Here is a 23,177-nt window from a genome sequence, read left to right on the forward strand (position 1 = left end):
TAAAAAGTCCACATCAAGTTTTTGGTGTATATTTTGTCTCACTTAATTTTTGTATAACATGGAAATAAAATAAGACGTTGGCATGGTATTGTTATTTTTATGGAGTCAACAAAGTTGTGGTGCGTCGACCACCGATATTTGATCATGAATGCTGGATCAGCATGCATGTGACAATTTGACCCTATCATTCATTATTTGGTAAAAGGACTATATATCTGCTTTCCTAATAATTTTGGTCACGGAGTTTATGAAATATTTAAATATAAATTATTAAAAAAATATTCTATAAATTCCTTGATAATTATCTTTAATGGTACTATAAGATATAATAAAATATGCGCGACATAATATTATACTGAAATTATATAATTTTGAACATCAGTATTCATTATGATTATATCCCTATTACCTTCTTTTTTCTTCTGTCATTATTCATTGATATGGCTCCTTATAACCACCTATTTGTCATTTACTGTATTCCATAAGACATAATTTGATTATATAGAACATATAAAAACATAGTTAAATTATAAACAAAATATATTATTTTATATATTCTCACGAATCTTTGGAAATGACATAATTGTTCTAATTATATGTGCTTTGAACAAGAGATGTTGATAAACTGGCAGCTGGTTTTAATGCCTTGTTTCAATATGTTCATCCCATAAACTTGAGACATACTGACCAATGTACCTTTATTTATTAATGCTAATGATAATTATCTATCAGTTGACGAGGATGTGATTAATTAAGTGGCAACATTTGGCAGAGTATGCATAAAAGACCAAAATTAAGTTTTCCTCGGCTTAGTGTGCTGTGATTTCACCAAAGGTAAGTATACAGCTGTAATTGTATAAGAATTATTTAATACATGTACATCATTTTAAAAAGGGTTCCAGGCAGGATATCGACCATTTTTTTAGCTTTAAAAGTAATATGCTTGTATGTTATAGTTTATTTTTTGTGAAAATACAATATAGTGTGGGACCATTTCGCCAAAGTACACTTTAAAAACAGTTTCTTTCTTTATATTGAAATTCTTTGATAAAATGCACGAGTAACTTGCTTAGAATGTAGATTATTATTTTTTCAACACTTTTATTGATAAAATCTTTACTGAGCACAATTTTATAAATATATTATTAATATATGATATATATGATAAAATATAAACATATTTATCGTTCTTTCAAAAACATAAAAAAGCGCGAAAATACAAAAAAAATAAAAGAAAGTAAATACTTTTAAAATGTCACACACATTAAAATGAATTGATCTTCTACACTTTAACAATGAAATTTATGTTTACTTATTTATTCTAGATGAAGAACCATTTGATTTTGTTCTCAGTTGGTATTGTGTTCCTCGTCTTAGGTATGCTTACTTTTTTATACTAGTATTTTGACTTTTTGAATTTTTTCCTAAGATGTCATTAAATTAAATATTTACGTTAAGAAGAAAAAAAATTGAAATGCAGGATCTGTTTATTTTAAGATTCACTTTTCATTTTAAATAAGAAGTCATACAGTGTTTGAAATAATATATATTATTAAATAAAAAAAAGCTTTGCTCATATAATATATAATTATTAGAACCATGAATTGAGTAGATCATATTAAAAAAAAATAATGACATGATTAAAATGATAGAGGCAGTTTCTGGTCGTCGACATTGTCAAACATACGACATCAACAAACAAAACTCAAGGATCCAGAGTTGGAAGGATGCAAAGAGAGCTTGTGAAAGAAAGCGGATGTCCCTCTTGAAAATTGACCATTTTGAGGAAGATGTCTTTCTTCAAAAGTTCCTGCAAAGAGAAAATCGTAAGCGATTATTTTCTTTTTCAAATTATGACAAATTTTTCAAATGACAAAATTGATAATGAATTTCTCTTATTGATTTTTGAAATACCTGAACAAAAAAAAAAGCACATATTTCCATATTTTGTCACAGAATTAGGTAAAACCTGCGGATTTTTAGTGTGGCGAAATCTTTGGCTTATTTATAGCAATTTTGTAGTGAGTTGCTTAATATCTTTAAACCGCCAAATTGTCGACGTCACTCTTCATTATCACTTCCAGATACAAGACAAATCACTTTGAATTACTTGAGTTATTTTGTTGTATACACAATAAAATTTCATCTGGTATAAAATTATATTTATTCAAAGGTTTGTTTAAATCTGTATTCAAATCTATCTTGAACATACTGAAACGTACCTAAGAGATGAATTTCCTCTCTATTGCAATGTCACGGAACTTTGTGTCCGTCAAAATTATTAGCAAATCTTTGATCAAGCAAAATGCTTAATTTTATACCTGATAAAGAAACCTGCTACACAGTATGCCACACTGTGGTATGAATATTATCTCTTAATTCAGTTTAAAAAAAAGGTATTTGAAACCACTATAAAAAGTATGAATATTTACTTTCTATCAGTTACATTTATTAGGTAAATTAAGAAGATTTACCTTTACTTATAACAATAGTTCTAAACATTAAGTACATTAAAAGATTTCCTTTATAACATTATAAACGTCATTTAAATAAGGAAGATTTTATTTATAATAATCCTATTTCAAAAATCATAAAGTGAGTACGCATGTTCTTACAGCTGGATATAATGCCGATGGATGGTTCATCGGAGGGGAATACCGTAGAGGGGAATGGAGATGGAGCGACGGGTCCCGAATGACCTACCAGAATTTCCTCGGGTCAGACAACGCTTTTACGGCTCGTTCCCAAGATGTCACAAACTACGCTTTCATAATGAAGAGAGGTTACCAGTGGGGATACGTTTCTCCCTTCGGGACCCAGAGAATGGGCTACATCTGTGAGAGTACGAGATGTTGAAATAAAAAGTTTGGCATTTAAAAATAGTTTTTACTTTTCCAAGAGAATTTTAAGTTTGCTTTGTTAATGTCGTGCAGTCATTAAATAAAACTAGAGCAAAGCTCGTTGCAAAGCAACGAGTAGGTCTTCCGTCCTGTTTTGACCGGAAGTGACTCAACAAAAGAAAACAATGAACTAAGTCGTCTCCAGTCACTTTATAATTTCAATTTTGCATCAAAACCGTAAAACAAGAGGACCATGGGCCACATCGCTCACCTGAGCACTGTGGCTAGGAAAAAGTAGAAATTGGTTTATTATTGAAAAGTTGAAATCCAAAAGTAAACCTTTGAACTGTTATGGTTTTGCTATTCTTGAGAAGATGATTTTCAAAGAATTTTCCTATATATTTCTATGTAAAACTTTGGTCGGCCATTGTGGTCCCGCCTTACCCCCGGGGGTCATGATATGAACAAACTTGAATCACAACTACCTGAGGATGCTTCCATATAAATATGATCAATTATGGCTTTGTTAAGAATTTTCCTATATATTTCTATGTAAAACTTTGGTCGGCCATTGTGGCCACGCCCTACCCCCGGGGGTCATGATTTGAACAAACTTGAATCGACACTACCTGAGGATGCTTCCATATAAATATGATCAATTATGGCTTTGTTATTCTTGAGAAGAAGATTTTTAAGAATTTTCCTATATATTTCTATGTAAAACTTTGGTCGGCCATTGTGGCCCCACCCTACCCCCAGGGGTCATAATTTGAACAAACTTGAATCTACACTATCTGAAGATGCTTCCATATAAATATGATCAATCATGGCTTTGTTATTCTTGAGAAGATTTTTAAAGAATTTTCCTATATATTTCTATGTAAAAACTTTGGTCGACCATTGTGGCCCCGCCCTACCCCCGGGGGTCATGATTTGAACAAACTTGAATCTACACTACCTGAGGATGCTTCCATATAAATATGATCAATCATGGGTTTGTTATTCTTGAGAAGAAGATTTTTAAAGAATTTTCCCTTATATTTCTATGTAAAACTTTGGTCAGCCATTGTGGCCCCGCCCTACCCCGGGGGGTCATGATTTGAACAAATCTGAATCTACTCTACCTGAGGATGCTTCCCCATAAGTTTCATCTTTCCTGGCACAGTGGTTCTTGAGAAGAAGATTTTTAAAACATACCATCAAATTTTTATTAATTACCAATTATCTCCCCTTGAATGAGGGCGTGGCCCTTCATTTGAACAAACTTGAACCCCCTTCACCCAAGGATGCTTTGTTGCAAGCTTGGTTGAAATTGGCCCAGCGGTTCTTCAGAAGAAGTCGAAAATGTGAAAAGTTTACGGACAGACAGACGGACGGACAGACGGACGCCGGACAAAATGTGATCAGAAAAGCTCACTTGAGCCTTCGGCTCAGGTGAGCTAAAAAGCTATTTTTGGCTATTTCCGGTTGACTGGAAGTGATGTCGACGGACGGAAAATTAAGTTTTATGCTTCCAGTGACATATGTTAATGTTTAAAAACTTGTCAAGAACAGCAAAAATATGCATTTTCTGACGACTTCCGGTTTGACGACTTCAATAGTTTAAGCTTGACATTTTGAACAACTTTGCTTCTTAGACGTATTACAAATTCTCAATACTTTTTGGGATATCTGGCAAAAACTTTTGCCCCCCCCCCCTAGATCCCTTAATTTAGGGGTCAGCCCTTTTTTCGAGATATCATTTGAAAGATCTTGTAATTCTGCACAAATTTTGTTCTATGTGTTTTAACAAAATATATATGAGCAGGTCCTCCGAGCTGCAAAAAATGATCAACGACACGACAAAATAAAAATTGACATATTTTCGGGACGCCCTGTTCCTTCCTCCCGACAAAAAAGTTATATGAAGTCATAAAAACAAAGAAAATAGAGAAACAAAAAATAACACTAAGACAACTTCCAAACACTCTATGTTTACAATGTTAACATGTTTAATTTGAATGTTTATGACCAATAGTAAAATAAAGAATTCTGGACCGCTATATGAAATACGCCTGTCGGGTTTAGTCTGGTGATGTGCGATAAAATTTACAGAATTTATAATTTCAATTATTTTTTCATTTGTTTACTTTATTTAATTAGACCTGGTTATATATAAAAATGCCTGTTTTGTCTACTTCGTTACTCGTGCACTGTAGAAAGACCATTAAATTTAAATATTTATAATACAATATCATCAAAAGTACATTATATTCTAATTTCTTACAAATTTATTTACATCAATAAATGATTATCATATTTAATTTTTAAAGTAATCAAAATTACCTTATTTGGATATATTTATAAATGTCGGATATATTCATTCATAGCAAAGTAGGGAAAAAAATCTACTTTCGTTTTGAAACAAGATGGAAGTATTGATCAGACTGAAAGAATTCTTTATCCCCGCTTTGATATCATGTATTATCATCATATGCTTTCATCTTGAGAAGAAGTATGTGCAATTATATGATATGATTCTAGAAAACAAAAGACTATTGTCATCCATGACACTCCTAGCAGAATCCGATAACACAACTCAAGGTAAGTTCACAGTGAAGAGTACAGTCGCGGATGTTAGCTGACGGACCCTGATGAAGTTTACCATTAATTGTAACGTTTGATTTTTCAGAGTATGAGCTGGATTCTCAATAAGTATAATAAACTATTATTAGTGAAAAGGAATCATTAATAATAAAGAAATAAAGTAGATAAATGAAAAACAAGAAAAAAAATATATAGAGCATGGTCTTGCGTGAATCAAATCAACTGAGAAATATAAACCCTGTATGCGGCTGATAAATTAAGGTATACTGATGCAAAAGTTGTAAAGGAAGTTGGCAATTGAAAGTTAAAGTCATCACGTTTATCTTAAAGCTTTGTTGATAATATAATCAGTGTTAATGAGCTGTTACCGGTATGTGTCACTGTCATCAATTGCTATTTTTTTTAAAAGTGGCAAAAAGAAAGTAAAAAAGAATGGCGAAAATATTATTTTACTGTACCATACAAAAGTGTGTGTACTACTTTCTAGCTGCTTTGTTTATTAAATGAATACTTATTAGTCCTATTTTTTAAATGCAAGTGCAGGCGTGAATCGTAAACCTACATACAGGAAACCACTTCTCGCTTGAAAGGGATACGAAATTTCTTGAAATACATGTAATTCATTTGAGGGATTACAGAAGGAGAAACAAAGCGTTTTCTGAAGAAGAATTTAATTGAAAAAATTCCCTAAATAAAATCTGGATCTATATAGACCGTTTCTTTTTTCAAATCAAAAGTAGGGAAACATGACAAAAATTGCATATATATTGTTATATTTCAATCAAAGTATTTTTTCAAGGACAATATTCAAATTGAAAACGGAGGTCTCATATCTGTGACCACCTACCTTTTATAACAAACTCACCGAGATAAATCGTATCGACATATTAAAGAATGGAAGTAACCACTGTTCGTTGACTATTACCTGTAAAAGGTACTTTTGTTTCAAGGGGGGGGGGGTGATATATTTTCCGTTTTCCGTTGCTTTCTATAGTGAAAAACGTGTTTTACCAAAATTATAGATCTATCTTTGTTTTCCCAAAAAAGTAATGTTTTATAAAAATCCATATAAATATCTATAAAATTATGGGAAAAAATTCGATTATGTTAACTTTTGAAAATTGTTTTAGAGGTAGGCGAGAGAGCTACACTATCGATCGCAGTACTTATGTCTGTTATCCTTACTTGCTAACAAATCTTTATGAGAAAAGCAATTATTCCAATTTTTCTATCGTCCACACTTTTGCACAAATACACTTACATGGATCACCTGCATATGCAGTATATGCCTCCCCGCTAAAACAAAACAAGTTATTGACGAACAAGTTGATTGAACAAAAAATTGACTCAACATTGTGCACATTTTATCGTCAATACAGTGACTTTGTCAGCAAATGCAATGTTTCAGCAAGTCGAAAGCAGACTGACGTTTTACTTAATTAGGGCATTATTTGCTCACTGGATTGCAAATTATAGCAATCTAATTAAAATTAGATGCTATAATGTAGATACTCTCGCATACTCGCTTCACTAACGTTAGTGTAGAGAGTAGGCGAGCGGATCAAACATCTAATTTTATTAGATTGAAATTATAGCAAATCATAATTTACTTAAGTGTTTCGTTAGGGCACACGCAGACCCATTCACGCACACCCTCACCCACCCATACTCACACATCCTCTCCCACCCCCTCACTCACACACACACCTTCAAATCCTCTCACTCTCACACCCTCACCATCATTTACACATCCCCATCTTCACAGACATCCTCTCGCACATGCCCTAACATCTCCCATCACAACATTTCACACAAATTAGATTGAAAATATTTTTAAAATGTTCAGTGTATTTCAATATGCCTTTTCTTTAGACTCAGTTTTAAATATTTAGAAATTTTCAAATTTCAGAAATTATGAAGATTGTAGCAGAATTTAAAAACAATATGCAAAAAATTGAAGGAAAATTCAACGAATTAGAAAAACAAATGAAACAACGATCAGAGCCTTTGGACTACAATGAAAGTCAGGGTAACTATTATTAATGTTGCTTATTTGGCATAAATGAAAATTTTTCAAAGTGCGTTAAATTTGGGACCAAGTTAACGCACTTTGAAAAAATATTTTGTTTATTTTCAAAGTGCGTTAATATCGGCCATATTAACTACTTAAAGTAGTCAATGTTTTAGCAAATTAGATATGATAAAAAATTATTTGAACCTGGTCGAATAACGATGACGTCAATTCAGGATCTGAGATATAGACGTTATACATATGACCCTAAGGGGTACGGAAAATGCAACAAAATGGATTATTTTTTAAGTTATTTGATAAGTTTTTAGAAGTTTAATTTTTTTTTTCTAATTCCTACATGCAAGATGATGGCCTTTATTTTACATTTATTAAATAGATTATTCTTGAGTTGTATAAGAAAAAATACTATTTATGCATTCTATATTCATATTTTTGATTTGTATTTCAATGTTTAGTCAAATGGCTATTGTTGCTCCCGAGTCTGTCTTCTATAAAACAAGAGGGTGTGCTATTACCGGTATTTTTTAAAAAAGAAATCTTATTATTTTTTTTCATTATTTTACGTTAACTTAATTTTATGGGGAGAATTATAGATAGGTATATTTGGTTAGGAAAAGCAAAGAAATTGATTGAGGGTCCTTCTGCTTGTCATTTCCTCTTTCTCGATGAGGATACATGTAGATCAATTCATCTGATTTTGGAAAGAAATATAAGGTAAAAAAAAGTGTCTATTACTAAAATCTAAATCTGGAAATTTTATTTGAAATATATTTTTTCAAAGTGCGTTATGTGCCTCCATGGTAAAAAATGTTGATTTACACGTTTAACGCACCTTGAAAAAAACTTACAATGTGCTTTTAAATTATGTCCCAAATTTGATGTGCTTTGAAAATTATTTTTCAAAATGCGTTGATTTTTTCCCAGTTTTAACGCACTTTGCATTTTTTTTTTCAAAGTGCCAAAGTGCGTTGCCAACAGTCCATACATATTAGAGATTCTTCTATCTGATCTTGTATGTATATTTGGATGCGTATCCGTATACGTATCGTTGTATGACGACGGACATCTCAATCCTTAATCTGAACTATTGCGTAAAATTTTCATCGCTATTTGTGGTTTAAAGCAGCCCCATTCATGCAATGGAAAATAGCCAATGATAATTCTTCTGATAAAATTAAAAAAGAAGACGAAGTTATATCAACCTTATTATTTTTTTTTATTATATTGTTTAAAAATCAATTTTGTTTCAAAACATTTTTCGGGAATCCCCCTTTTTTCTTTCCTCTCTTATAAAATCAGTGTATTTCATTGCTTCATTCTGTCTTTTTTTTATATATACATTGTTTCTTTGTATGACAGTTAAACCTTTCCCCAAACTTTGAAATACACAAAACGTTATCATCAACTCAATCGAAAAAAAACCTGTAGCCGATTTTAAGGAGACTTTTCAAATCAAATTCAAAATTCGCTTCCAGGCCCTACGAGGGCCATGCTTAAAAAAGCCAGTTTAAAACCCCCTCCCAACGGGCATGCACACTTATTTTGATAACGTTTGTTGACTTTCATTCATTTTATTTTTCAATGAACTACTTGAAAGATATATTTATTTGTCCCATCTCGCCTGTTGAAATTGCAACTTTCGAGCTTGATTTCGTTTTGATATGGTGTCCTTCAGGCGGGTTTGACTGGGAAAGACTTCCTGGAGACACAAAACATGTAGTAAAATGAAAATGCAGTGGCAAATTTCATTATTTTCTTTTGTAATATATGTGTAATATCATTTATAAATTGATATATAAACTATTTCAAACAACGTTCTTCGTTATTTGAACTCTCTTTTTTCAAACATCATTTAGGGCTTGATATTTAAATCATTTCAGAATATGTTTTTCATTATTAGTTATAAGGATTGTACCTCAACTTTATATGTTTTATTAGAAATATCACCACATCTCATTTCCAAATGAATGAAGTTAAAGCCAAAAACGAGGAGACTGAGATGTAACCAAATGGTTTAATTGGATCGAGATGTCTCTCATACCTCGATAGTCATACGGATACTTATACAGCTCCGTGATGTACAACAATCTATAATCATAATAACTAGATGCGATCTCCTTGCGAGCAACGAATTGGTCTTCCATCAGAATTTGATATACAAGAAACTCCTTACAAACAAACATACATAGCGGGTTCCAGTAAATGTTCTCGTTTAAATTCATCATTTCGGAAGTTCTATAGTCGATACAATAACTTGTCAGAAAATACAATTTATCATTGAGTCTAATGCTGACTGACGGTTTTCATACCATTATTTACACATTGAATTGTCTATACTGTTATATTCCGATCACGAGAAGGAGCACGGGCGGGTGTAACCGGTCGGCAGGGGATGCTCACTCCTCCATGGCAAATGATCCCACCTCTGATGTTTTGGAGGTCCGTGTTTGCTCTGCTGCAATTTTGTATTGTTTGAATTAATCATTTCGGAAGTTCTATAGTCGATACAATAACTTGTCAGCAAATACAATTTATCATTGAGTCAAATGCCGACTGACGGTTTTCATACCATTATTTACACATTGAATTGTCTATACTGTTATATTTCGATCAAGAGAAGGAGCACACGGCGGGTGTAACCGGTCAGCAGGGGATGCTCACTCCTCCATGACACCTGATCCACCTCTGATGTTCTGGAGGTCCGTGTTTCCTCTGCTCCTATTTTGTATTGTTTTATGAACCTTTTGATCTTGATTACTGTTCGTTATATACGTATATCTCCTTCTATAATTAAAATCAGATGAACATTATAGGTTCAGTATTGTATAGTGTATTGTTCTTATTTTTTGCGAGTACTTTGCGAGTACTTGTTATCAGGATATATCTTCAACCTAACAGAGCGAGAAAAATAATTATCAATCGAACGGTTGGTGAAGAAATTCTACATGAATTTCAGCACCATGAGATAAAGGCGAGTAATTTTGTTTCGAGAGTGGTGCTTCTTTCGAAGTTTCAATTACTTCCACAAGAAATAAAATATTTTCTTTTTTATATTTTCGTATGAAATGCTACAGCAACATATAAGTCACGAAACTATACAGAAAGTTAAAAAAAATAATAACATCAAATCTGTGTCTAAGCACCTTTAAAATGTGTAGCCAAAAAGGGTTCAACTGACGCACTAAAGTGCACTCATTCTTTTCACATGATATCAAAAATATTACAATTTTTTAATATTACAGACACGGAGGAATCATTGTCGTGGTGGATGTGGATTACTTGGAAACTGATTTATACGGCCGGCGTTTTCATGGTTTTAGTAACTATTTACATTTCAGGATTAGTTGTGACGGTAGGTAGAAGTGATAAGATATGACAATAACTTGTTTTAATATTATTTAAAGGTAATCTTATCTGAAGGCGAATAACATATTTTGTTGAGCTTTTTGTGATAAGTATCAATTTTTCTTAATTATTCAAAAAAAATTCTCAGTGAAACGGGCTCTGCATCATTGTTGTAAATCTAATGAATAAATTAAAGGATCAAAATGGAAACAAATATTCATGATTTAGAAAAAATTCATGATTTTGAAAAAAAAGTTTGCTAGTAAAAATGATTTTGTTTTTATTTTGTAGGATTGCTTTGGAAAGATCCGAAATTCGCTGACAAGGGATACCCCTTAGGCCCTCAAGGACCCTCTATACACAAGTGTAAAAACATTTTTTGGACATTGAGAAAATATACTGTTTAAAGGAGCTTATATTGAGCTTACCTAATTAATTTTCACTATATGGTGTGTGGCATTTACCTCGCACCATAATGTTCAAAGACAACACAGTATCAGTGAATAGAAATCCCTGTTGTTTACTTTCATATAGACAATACATTTAAAGAAAAAAATGTTTAATAATTTATCTTGGCCTTTTAAAATGTTAAGAATACTTGAATTAATTATAAACTGAGTAATATATTGTAAATTTCTATTTTTTAAAATTTAGATCTAATGGCAGATCACTCTAACTGCAGAAAAATACCATAGAATCAGAACTCTTTAGTGTGCAGTGTAGAGAGGGTTCTTAACTCATTCCCAGTGATAGTTTGTTCCTGGGAACAGCAAAAAATAAAACATGAATGCTGGGAATATGGTCCACACACGTAGCGCCACTTGGTGGTACCACCATATCCCATTCTGATAGCGGAAATGATAGCCCTAGGGCCCCTCTCTCTTGCCCCAGTAATGAATTGGTGGACACTTAATAAATAAGGGGTGTTATACCTGTTTGAAATATTTAAAATGCTCTTGGTACCACTTGGTTACGTCACCACAAAATATTACTGATACCGGTATGTAATACTTCTATGAACCCATTACGTAACCCAAGTAATTGTTCGAAACATCATTCATTCAAGTTTACCTTTGTACCCTGTTTCAGTTTACAATATTTACAACTTTCAGGTTAGCTAATAATTATTCCCGTCTTGCTCCTGACACCCCTGAAAGAGCTAAAAAGGGATTATCCCTAAAGTACTTAACGTATTCCGGAGGCTTGTTTGATCAAGTAAGAAAGATTGTTAAAGTAATTTATTTCTAACTTTTCTGCCTAAATATCGAATAATTTTACTTATACAGGTGTGTTTTACAGCCTCCAATTGTCGTAGAAATTACGTAACTAACTGTCACATTAATTATCCAATTATTAAACATTATAATTATCTATATTTACATTTGTTTTCCCCTATATAACACTATTTGAAAGGGCGTTTAACATCTCGTCACGTGACCATAAATTGATTGTTTAGTAATAAGTGATCTACATAATTTGGTATTGACGTAATAAGCGATCGACGTTATCAACTTATCAACGCATTCAACTTATTCCGTTGAGTTTTGAAAAAAAAACTTTATGGTTTTCAAACTTTACTAAAGTACCATACTATTTGTAATAAATCAGTCACAAATGTAAATATTAAATATTATCACTTTTTTAAAGTTTTATTTGGATGTAAAACGGGTTGGCACATGATCAAATCTTCCATAAAGCCCTTCGGGATTTACGAGATTTGATCGCGTGACCAAAAAAGATACCTTATTTCTTATAAAATAAAGTATAAAAACGGTATTACGTTTGAGTATTCCTGCATTTTTAAAGTTTATATAAAAATATGTAAATGTAATTTTACATGCAAGACTATCTCAGTTTTTGATGAATGTCCTCATTCATGTACTGGCTGCTAGCTTCATCCCAGTCATTTTTTAGCATAGATTTATGCTTTCATCTTTATAAATAAAGTTTGTTTTTTCTTTGAGTGTTATGGACAAATTTCATTTTCTTGTGAATTTATCTGAAATCATGCATTTTTAAAGTTTATATAAAAAATATGTAAATGTAATTTTACATGCAAGAATATCACAGTTATATAAGGATGGTTATTCGGACGGAAGACCTCTCCTTGCTCGCATTGGGTTTCATTTCTTTTTCTGATTATATTTCTGAAACTGTCAATTTTAAATCTATATGATTGCATGGATAAATAAACTTTATCTAAAATCTTGAAAACTTTGTCATTGGCTTACATTATATCAGTAAGCTTGAGATAAAAGATACCATAGAGTCTGACACATCTGTTTAAAGTTTGGATCTGTTACTATAAAAAGACTTTAATGGTAATCTAAAAACCAAGCTCTATGATAAACGTGATGACTTTAACTTTTCTATGATCAGCTTCCCATACGTATGCACCAATATACCTTCATCCCTTGCATAACTCCTCTATATCTCTCAGCTGATTCGATATACAAGACTGTATGTATGATCTACGTATGCACAATTTTATTTTTGTAAAACTGTAAATAAACGAATACTAATTAGACAAATAACAAATGAAACTAAAATTAACAACACAACGCCCACGAAAACAAAACAAAACAAAAGCCATATCCAAAAGTCTTGTAGATAAAGTTTATGGGCTGTTTTAACAGCTGAGTAACAAATATTCATCAAAAGGAATTTTATCGAAGTGTCGAGTAAATATTTCTTGGAACAAAGTTTTCTTCACTTATATTAACACTCTGACTTCGAATTCATAGAGAGTGATAGAGTTTTCCGTTTGTAAATCCTTAATTTGGATTTTAACGAACTGACCACGTGCTGTATTTTGACACATTAAATGAACGACCTCAGCATTTTCACCAGGCCCTTTTGAAGTTCCACATTCGCTTGTAAATGCCGAATTTTCTTCGCCAAAGCTTACAAAGACATCGTGAAGACGATAACCTACAAAGAAACATTTTATTCGTCCAACATTTTATCTAATGGATATGTTCTGGAAAAATATAAAAGGAGAAAACAGAAATGTAGAATAGTTTTAAAAAAGTCAATGAGTATAAATATTATTTGAATAAATGTTTATATAAAGTACTATGCATTGTTTTAAGTAGTTTGCCTGTGGTGTTGTGACATGAAAAATAAAAGCTTTTTTGAAAGAAGCAATCACAAACAGTGTTTTGATGCTAAGGATATTTTTGCACAATTTCTTTACAGAAAATACTAATAAACCATACGAGGGCTGTTCAATAAATAATGTCCTCGATGCTCGGAAAGAAGCAAAAGACGCTTTTCAATGATTTAGTCTTCATGATTTAACTTATTAATCTATTTCAATTAAAACACATGCCCGTAACATTTTTTATCCAATTTCTGATTGTTTTTAGAAATAATTTTTGGGTGTGACCCTTAGTATTCTGGAAAATGCCAGATCCGATGATTTCTTGGACTTCTTTCTTCCTTCTGAAAGGTGTTTTTTTAAAGTTTAGAAATAGAAACAAGTCAAAAGGTCAAAGATCTAGCGAATTTTGTTATGTGAAAAAACATTAACTTTCTGTTTATCCCGAAAACACCTTTACTCTTCAGGGCGTGCGGGTTTGGACGCTGTCATGAAGAAATTTAATGAAGTAGATTCATTATTCTGGGTCCTTCCTCTAATAAACCTTTCGATTTTTTTGCAAAAAATTTGCTTTCTTGCCTCCTCCAGAAATTTAACTGTCTCCCGGAATACGAATTTGAACAACAATACCACTAATATTAAAGAAAATTGCATATAAATCTGTCTTTCTGCTCTTGCAATTCTTTGCTCTTGTCAGACCTTCGCTGTTTTTATCAAGTACCTCTTATGGTAAATTTTGTTTTGAGGGTTTTAATCAATAGATTCAAGTTCCATTATCTATTTAAATATCAAACAAACGTGGATAACTACAAATACTGATATTTTAAAATAATTGTTAATACATTCGTACACTTTGTCGTTTTCACTCCTTTTTCAAGATATAGGGTGACCTTTGAGTACTAAGCTTTTTTTTACCTCAAACGTTTCTTAAAAACAGTGTAAACTACTCCCGAAATGATGTCTATCAAATTTGCTATGTGTCTTAAAGTCAATCATACATCATCAAATATTATTTGTTGAAATTTGGCAAACAGTACATAAGATGTTATAGTTTTTTTTTGGCAAGGACGGTACCCATTTTTGATGCCCATTATATAATTTTTATCATTGAAATCCACCTGCTCATGTTGTATAGAACAGGCATTGGTTTCTGTTAATGTCACATTTTTCAGTGGATATTTCTTTGGGATTTTTAACAAGTTTTACAGCAACTTTAATGAAGCTTTTATTTTCACTCTTGTTTACTTATTCTTTACTATTCATTTATAATGCAGTGTCTCGAATAGCCCTTGTTTTCCAGCTTCTCACAATCAAACTATGTGATGAAAAGTGGTCACATAAACTGTTATAAATTCATTAAAGATAAAATAATGAGAGAAATTCAAGCTCAATGTCATATGATATCTGTATTGTATGTCATACAGTTCAGGACATTATTTACTGAACAGTCCTCGTATATGGTTAACATGAAACAGCACAACTGTAAATGATGCAGATGCGTGATAAATTTCACAGATCCCTGAAAACACCAGGATGGGATCAGGTGCATAGGAGGAGCTAGCATCCCCTGTTGACGTGTCACAGCCGCTAAAATTTAATCATTGTTATTGGTCTGGTAGTTGTTATCTGTACTAAATTAGAATAAAATGACCTAACTAGTGGTTTGAAATCTTATATATCTTTTCAGTATAGACAAGGTCGTTATTAAAACCATAGAATTTATGAAAAAGCATACTTAAAAGGAATATTTGAATCCTTTTTTCTCTAATTATAGTTTTTTCTCTACATTTTGACAATTTTCCTTTTAATCATTTACTTAATACATGCAAATATTGTAGAAAATAATATGACTTATGTAGCTTTTTTATTTAGCCAATCGATATGCAACTTTAACATTACAAACAAATATACATATATTCTGTCAAGTGAAGCAAATTCATGTTTAATGTTGTGAATTTCATGAATATATTGCAATATTAATTTATCATATAAAATGAATAAAAGGTAAGCATTTGCTGTAAATTCACTCGAAGCTCCAATCTAATTGAACCAATGTAAATACTTTACCACTGCTGTCAAGTCGGTTAAACAGTGTGACGTATTTGACGTTGAAGACTGAACCTAATTTGATGACAATCCATGGGTTGATTTCACCCAGAGTGTGTACACACTGCCCGGCAGAACCGTCAACAACCACTCTCCCGTCAGTAGTATAGCTCGGATCATGGTGGGGCGGGTTGTGTTCTGAGCTCACGAGTACAGGTCTTTTGAGTGCTACATTTTTTGTTTTTAATTCTGTTAACAAAGATTTATCAATTTCATTAGAAAGATTTTGAATAATAAAATCAACTAAAGCAACAAGTAGGTTTTCCAATGGACGACGGACGCTGGAAGTAATATATTAAGAATATGTGTCCTGATAATGATAAAATGAAGGCAAGGAATCTTTCTGCAAATGGCACCAAAAATCATTTTTAAGAACTATCGGTTTCGATTTTCTGACTTTTCCGACCATTCAGTTGTCACTTCCAGCTGAGGCTAAAAGTAACAAAACCAGTAAAAAACTTAAAAGTAAATCAAAAATCATTTCATACTCTTTAACAATCTGTTGGAATTATAAACCGTTTTAAGCAGACTTATTTTTTGTAATCATATGAAGCAGTATCTATTTAAAAGTTTCAACATAAAAAGAGCAAGAACATTTCTATGGCCTTCAACACAACATTTAAATATATCGACGACGTACTATCAATTATGAATAGTGTCTTCCATTAATAAATGGTTCCAATATATCCCAGTGAGCTTGACATAAAAGGTACCACAGAATTTGACACATGTTTTAAAGAACAAGATTCACTTTTGCCTTTTTTTAGCCCTGTGAATTTCTGAAAAACTGAAGCTGCTAAGTTTTAGTTAAAGATGCATTGAATATCACTTAGATCTTCGGTGATTGCGTTATCTATCAAAAATGACGTAATTTTCTGGCTAGTCAATGCATTATGACGTCACGAAATGTGTCAATTTTCTCATATTCTGAAGAATTCCATGTAATTAAAAACTTTTGAAGCAATGTCGAAGTAAATTTGTAGGAAATACAAAGTGTAGTCTTTAACCTGAAATATGGTGAAATAAAAGATTGGACCCTTTTGTGATTAAGAATAATGCGTATGATAACAGTGTCAAAGATTACTCACATACCCACGAACATTAAGATCAATAGGAAAATATGTGCCAAATAATTAATGCATAAGGATTCTAACTTGCATTTGAAGAAACTTGGGCGAAATATGGATATGGAAGCATTTATAAAGCTCAGGTGCCCATTGAATCAATACAAGTCGGATTATTATTTTTTCGTGAGATAAAGAGTACAATCCTCTAATTTTAATTTCCTAAGCTATATATGCTATAATTATCTTTTCTTCATCTACTGTCTTCTTTTAATTATTATTCAAACGATTGAACTAAACTTGTAACATATTAAAATTAGTAGATTTCATTTTTAAGTGAACTTTACATAAACAATTCTTAAGGCCTGCGTAAAATTTAAGTACTCTCCAATCCGGAATGTTTTGCGATTAGAAAATGTCGTTTTCAAGTATTTTGTAAAATTTAAAGAAATCAGAAATTCTCACCATAATAATGCCATGGTCCTGCAACACTTGAATCAAACGAAAGATATATTTTCCCTTCAATTTGACATGAAAAATTGAGGATATTAAAGAAAAATGAAACACAACTGGCATCCTTTTTACACGTGGTAGCGCAGACAGAGATACTGGACACTGGAAAGGAAAATGCACTGATTTGTCTTCTGTAGTACAAATCTGTTCTTCTCTGGTACAAAAAAGACGAAATCATTGATAAAAAAAAAAACACAGCAGGAATATGACTATTGATTTCAATTTGACAATCATGATACATCGATGACTCTGATGAAATTGTACAAAAAGAGAAATGATTTTTTAACACTATATGCATGCATATATATTATATGTTTTTGAAAATACAACACCCTTGACTGCAAATGGATATCAATTATGCACAAGTGGAACGTCAGCAAGGAGCTTATAAAAGCCCTGAAGATAAATAATTGACGTTTTAAAAAAACAGCTCATCCCCAAAGAAATCAAATGTTTTATATCTCAATTATAGTAAGAGACTTTTCTCTTTTTAACATTTGTTGCTAGTATCGACCAATGTCATCAGAAGAAATTAATAAAAAGGGAACTATAAAGGATTAAAAACAAAATTAAAATCTATACAAATCAGTATATATATTTGAACTATATATATGAAATCATGAAGCGAGGAAAATCAAACAATAACAAATAACAAATAAATAAATTTATAAAAAGTTAAAACAATTTGATCAGATCCAAATGATTTCAGACGCAGTGAAAATTTCCAAGTATACATTTGTAATAATTATATATATACAAGTATTAAAAAAGAGAATAATATTCTTCTTGCTTTTTTATTTTATTTTTTGTAAAACTTGCAACTTTCTCAACTTGCTTCTAAAATATATTAAAATGATAAGACAACACAATAAAATGGAAAAATAAAAGAGTCATATTCAAAAGCCTGTGTTTGTAGATGAACTTAATGTCAACAGGCGCTAAACGATATCAAACTAAAGGAATCTTCTCGTTTTATTGAAGAAAATATTTTCTTGATGTTTTATTTAACACAACAGTCTCCAGTTATATCAACACTCTAACTTCACAAAGAGTTAAAAAGCTTTCCATCTGTAAATTCTTAATTTCGATTTTAACGAACTGACCACGTGCTGTATTTTGACACACTATGTGAACGACTTCTGCATCTTCCCCAGGCCCTTTGTAAGTTCCACAGTCGCTTGTAAATGCTGAATTTGTTTCGCCAAAGCTTACAAAGACATCATGAAGACGATCACCTAAAAAGATCAAAATCAGAATGATTACTCCACTATGTTATTTTAAAATACGAGACACTATGAGCATTGGGCTCACTAAAAGATACCCCTACCTCCAATACAAATATAATGACAGTCCATGATTTGCTGTGAGAGACCCGAAATGAGTGTCAGATGCAAAAGAAAATTGACGTTGAACAATGGTTTTAAGTAATAATAAATCTATTTCATTAAATGTCCTTTATTAAGTTGTAAAGGAGGAGTTGTGGATAAAAGATGAATATCCTTCAAAATTATAGAAAGAATTGTCGTGTCGATATTTTCAATGGGAATACAAAAATACGTGTCGGATCAAAAAGTAAAATAGGAGTTGCACAATAGGACTATGTATAAGGTTCCCTTTAAACAACAGAGTAGGGATCAGGTTCATAAGAGGAGTTTGCATCTCCTGTTTACGCATTACATCTACCATAATCCCCATTATATCATTGATTAGGTAGAGGAAGTTGTACAAAATTTAAATAAAGACCTCATAAGTGGTTTATTGTGTATTGTTTAACGCCCCTCTCGAGAATTTTTCATTCATATGGAGAGGCCACCACTTGCCGGTGGAGAGGTGCAAATATTGCCCTATACTCGGTACTCAGGGCCATTAAGCAGGGAAGGATCTTTTTTCGTGCTAGCACTCACTGCAACACGGGACCTCGGTTTATACGGTCTCATCCGAAGGACCGGTCTTCACGTCCCACAGTGGGATTCGAAACCGCGATGTAAGGATTGACTTCTTACTTCGTGACTCTAGAGCAGAAGCTCTAACCACTACGCCACGCCGGAGACTATAAGTGGTTTAAAACGAAAGAGACAAGACAGAACTCTTACGTCGCGTTTGTAAAAATACAAGGTTATTATTACAACCAAAGAATTTATTTTTAAAAAAGCATAAATTACTATAATCGTTGTTCTTTCTAATTAAAGCTTTTCCTCTACATTTTGGCAATCTTTCTTTTTAATTAAATACTTGATACTATCAAAGTTTCAGAAAATAATATCACATTAGCATTGTTGGCCCTATTCAGCCAATCCTTGGAAGTAATAGTGGATAAAAGAAATACTTAAATCCTTTTTTCCCTAAAAGATTTTTCCTACATTTTGACAAATTTACCTTTTAATCATACTTAATACATGCAAAATGTTAGAAAATAAACCTTTTTTATTTAGCCAATCGATTGCAACTTTAACATTACAAAGATATATACATTTGTGAAGTGAAGCAAAAATTTTAATGTTGTGAATTTCATGAATTCATGTTTAATATTGTGAAACTCAATAAAATTAATATGTTTGCGGTAAATAAATTGCAATATTAATTTATCATATAAAAGAATAAAAGGTAGGCATTTGTAAATGATCGAAGCTCCCTTCTAATTGATACAATGGTCTGTCCAATTCTGTTTTTGCGTATTTCTGCCTCAATCCATGGGTTGATTTGAGTTTGTACACACTTGTCAACAACCAGTCTTCAGTGTATAGGGAGGCGGGTTGTATTCTGAGCTCACGAGTACAGGTCTTTTGAGTGCTACATTTTTTGTTTTTAATTCTGTTAACAAAGATTTATCAATTTCATTAGAAAGATTTAGAATAATAAAGTTAGCTAAAGCAACAAGTCATCCAATGAACTATAAGTGGTCTGGAAAACAGTTAAAAATTTGATAAAATATATGCAAAGTCAGTTGTACACAAACCCGTTACAAACCAACATACAAAAAGTCCCCAGCCCGTACACAAAATTTATGTTGTTTTACGGTGTGTCAACGCATGCAGTTATGACCATCAAATACCAAAATTGGATTCAAGAAAAAAAAAGAAAAAACAAAACATGGGTAAAAAGAAATCATTTCAAGCATTTTTTAAAATTTAATTTGTATTTTTAAATTTAATTTAAATAAGTTTAGATAATTATGTGTTATAAGTATTTGACATACTTTTGTATTTAGATATATTACACTATATATCTATTTAAAATAATAAACCTGTTATACGTAAATATGTATTACTTGCATATCAGAAAACTTTTTGTATAACATTTTGTTGACAATTAGAATCCATTTCAATTAAGTTTTTCAACCATATATTTAACAAATAAAATATTTAAATTTACAGTATAAGAATTATTTAAGATAATTACGTTTATATTTAAGAAAAAAAGAAATTGATAAACTCAAAACACATTTGTGTACATTCCAATTATTTGGGCAAATATTATGTGAAAAATTTACATACGAGTTGACTTCTAAATGTAATGACTTTTTTTTGTCAACGGAGCAGTTGACTTTTTGTATAAGTTATTGTGAAACTCAATAAAATTAATATCTGGTAAGCGTTTGCGGTAAATATGCAAGGAAACCTTATGCAAATGGCACTAAAAATCATTTTTAGGATTTCAAAATTTCAAAAGGATCGTATTCGGAATGTTTCGGGGATACTCATATACGGAATACAAACTCAGTGTTCAATATAACGCAAAGATATTGATTGTTAGGACTTTTATAGAATTTTAGCATATTTTTAAAAGACTATTTATTATTTTCAAAATAATTTTGTTTATTGCTATATATTTCATTCACAAGATTTTCATCAACAAGATAATTAAAGGTAAACCAAATCTGTTTATTTTTGTCCCAAATTTTATATTTTCCTTTTTGTTTGGAATTAATATGCCTTTAGATGTTTTAAATAGCTGTATTAAAGAGTTCTGGTGAGCTTTCTGGCCTTCTTATACAGTGTATTTGTTTCATTACAATTTCCAAAATGAAGCTGAATTACATTTATCTGATGAACAAAAGTCAATGTATGCCTTTATTTAAGACAATACCTACACATAACAATTAATCAAGTTTAATTAATAAAAGCTCAAAGTAAAACTAATAATTTTACCATGTGTACATTTCATTGAAGTTAATGTAATGACATTCCAGATACCAAGACAAGTTACACCTGATCAAAAGGATGAAAACAATGCATGTATAACTCGTAGTTCAATTTTCATGGTATTTCAAAGTGGGAACTACGGCATAGAAATGAAACATTTGGAGATAAAGAACAGAATTCAAGATCAAAAGTCCGTAAAACAATACATCACAGGAGCAGAGCAAACATTGACCACTAAAATATCAGAGATGGGATCAGGTGTCATGGATGAGTGAGCATCGATCACACCTGCTGTGTGTTCCTTGTAATGAAAGTGAAATAACGGAAAATTCGTCGTAAATTCAGTTTACGAGTATAAACCGTGGACTGACAATTAGTATGAAAAACGTCATACAGCATTTGACTCAATGATAAATTGCATTTGCTGACAAGGTCATTGTATCGACCATAGGACTTACGAAATTATGACTTCAAATGAGACTGTTGATATTCTTGTTCCATCAACTTGTTTGTCAATAATTTGCCTCGTTTTAGAAATTTTTAATAGGTAGAGCATGCTCTTGCGTATCGATTCAATTGAGATACATGAACTCCGTATGCAGATGATGAAAGTATAATGCTGCATAAGTAAGGGAAGTTGACGATAGAAAAGTCATCACGTATATCATAGAGCTTGGTTGTTAGATTACCATTACAGCAAAACTCGTTTAGTACGAACACGAATATTGCGAATTCACGGATATAGCGAATTCATCTTGAATCCCCAGCTATATAAATTTAATGAATTTCTTATACGGTTATGACGAATTACGGTTATAACGAAGTAATTTCATAGGTCCCAGCGACTTCCTTATAACCGAGTTTTACTGTAACATCTTTTTTAAGTAAAATATACAAATATGAAACAGATGTCCAAGACTCGGTAGTATTTTTTATCTCAAGCACACCAGGAAATATCGTATCGACATTAGAATGGAAATTACTATTGTTAATTGACAGCACATCGTCGATATATCTTATTTTCGAATTGAAGGCCACAGCAAGTGTTTCTTCTTTTAACGCATACGATTTTGCACAAATTCGGCTTCATATAATACAAAAATAGGTTTGCTAAAACATGCGCAATTGACACCTATGGGAATTCCAATAGAATTTTGGAAGACTTGGTCTCCAAAAACAACATGAATATACATGAATATACATGTAATCCATTCTGACAAAGTTTCACCATCTTCTTTTTCATATCTGGGCCATCGCATGGCGTAATCTTCAAAAGAATTTCATAATATTACATAATATTACATATTTTTGAAAAGTGGTTTTTTAGTTCAAGTGAAAGTTGAAGGTTGGGAAATCCCTATATTTAGGACCTTTCAAGATAAGTAATCTAAGGTCCTCATTATTAACTATATTTACGTCACCTGTAATAACATGTCCAGCAGAACTATA

At 31.7% G+C, this 23,177-nt stretch overlaps 2 protein-coding genes across 3 annotated transcripts in view; both read left to right on the forward strand.

Moving 5' to 3' along the window:
* The first annotated feature begins 1,645 nt into the window (after positions 1-1,645).
* LOC134252791 (C-type mannose receptor 2-like) lies at positions 1,646-2,924 on the forward strand. Its single transcript, XM_062735312.1, has 2 exons — positions 1,646-1,826; positions 2,618-2,924. The coding sequence occupies exons 1-2, from the start codon at positions 1,646-1,648 to the stop codon at positions 2,854-2,856; spliced, it is 420 nt and encodes a 139-aa protein (XP_062591296.1). The 3' UTR covers positions 2,857-2,924.
* A 2,307-nt stretch (positions 2,925-5,231) lies between these two features.
* The window catches only part of LOC134252808 (uncharacterized), a 34,364-nt gene continuing 16,418 nt past the window's right edge, over positions 5,232-23,177 (forward strand). The window contains exons 1-4 of one of the 2 annotated variants that reach the window (XM_062735350.1): positions 5,232-5,423; positions 7,336-7,455; positions 10,701-10,810; positions 11,095-11,490. In XM_062735350.1, coding sequence (XP_062591334.1) covers positions 5,249-5,423; positions 7,336-7,455; positions 10,701-10,810; positions 11,095-11,142 — 453 coding nt within the window. In that variant the 5' untranslated portion in view covers positions 5,232-5,248 and the 3' untranslated portion in view covers positions 11,143-11,490. Of the gene's footprint in view, positions 5,424-7,335; positions 7,456-10,700; positions 10,811-11,094; positions 11,491-23,177 lie in introns of those variants that run through there. The other variant, XM_062735351.1, reaches the window with a different exon arrangement.

Source organism: Saccostrea cucullata, unplaced genomic scaffold (genome assembly GCF_032062105.1).
Source record: "Saccostrea cucullata isolate Sc308-1 unplaced genomic scaffold, CSIRO_AGI_Scuc_v1 ctg101, whole genome shotgun sequence".
Classification (NCBI taxonomy): Eukaryota; Metazoa; Mollusca; class Bivalvia; order Ostreida; family Ostreidae; genus Saccostrea; species Saccostrea cuccullata.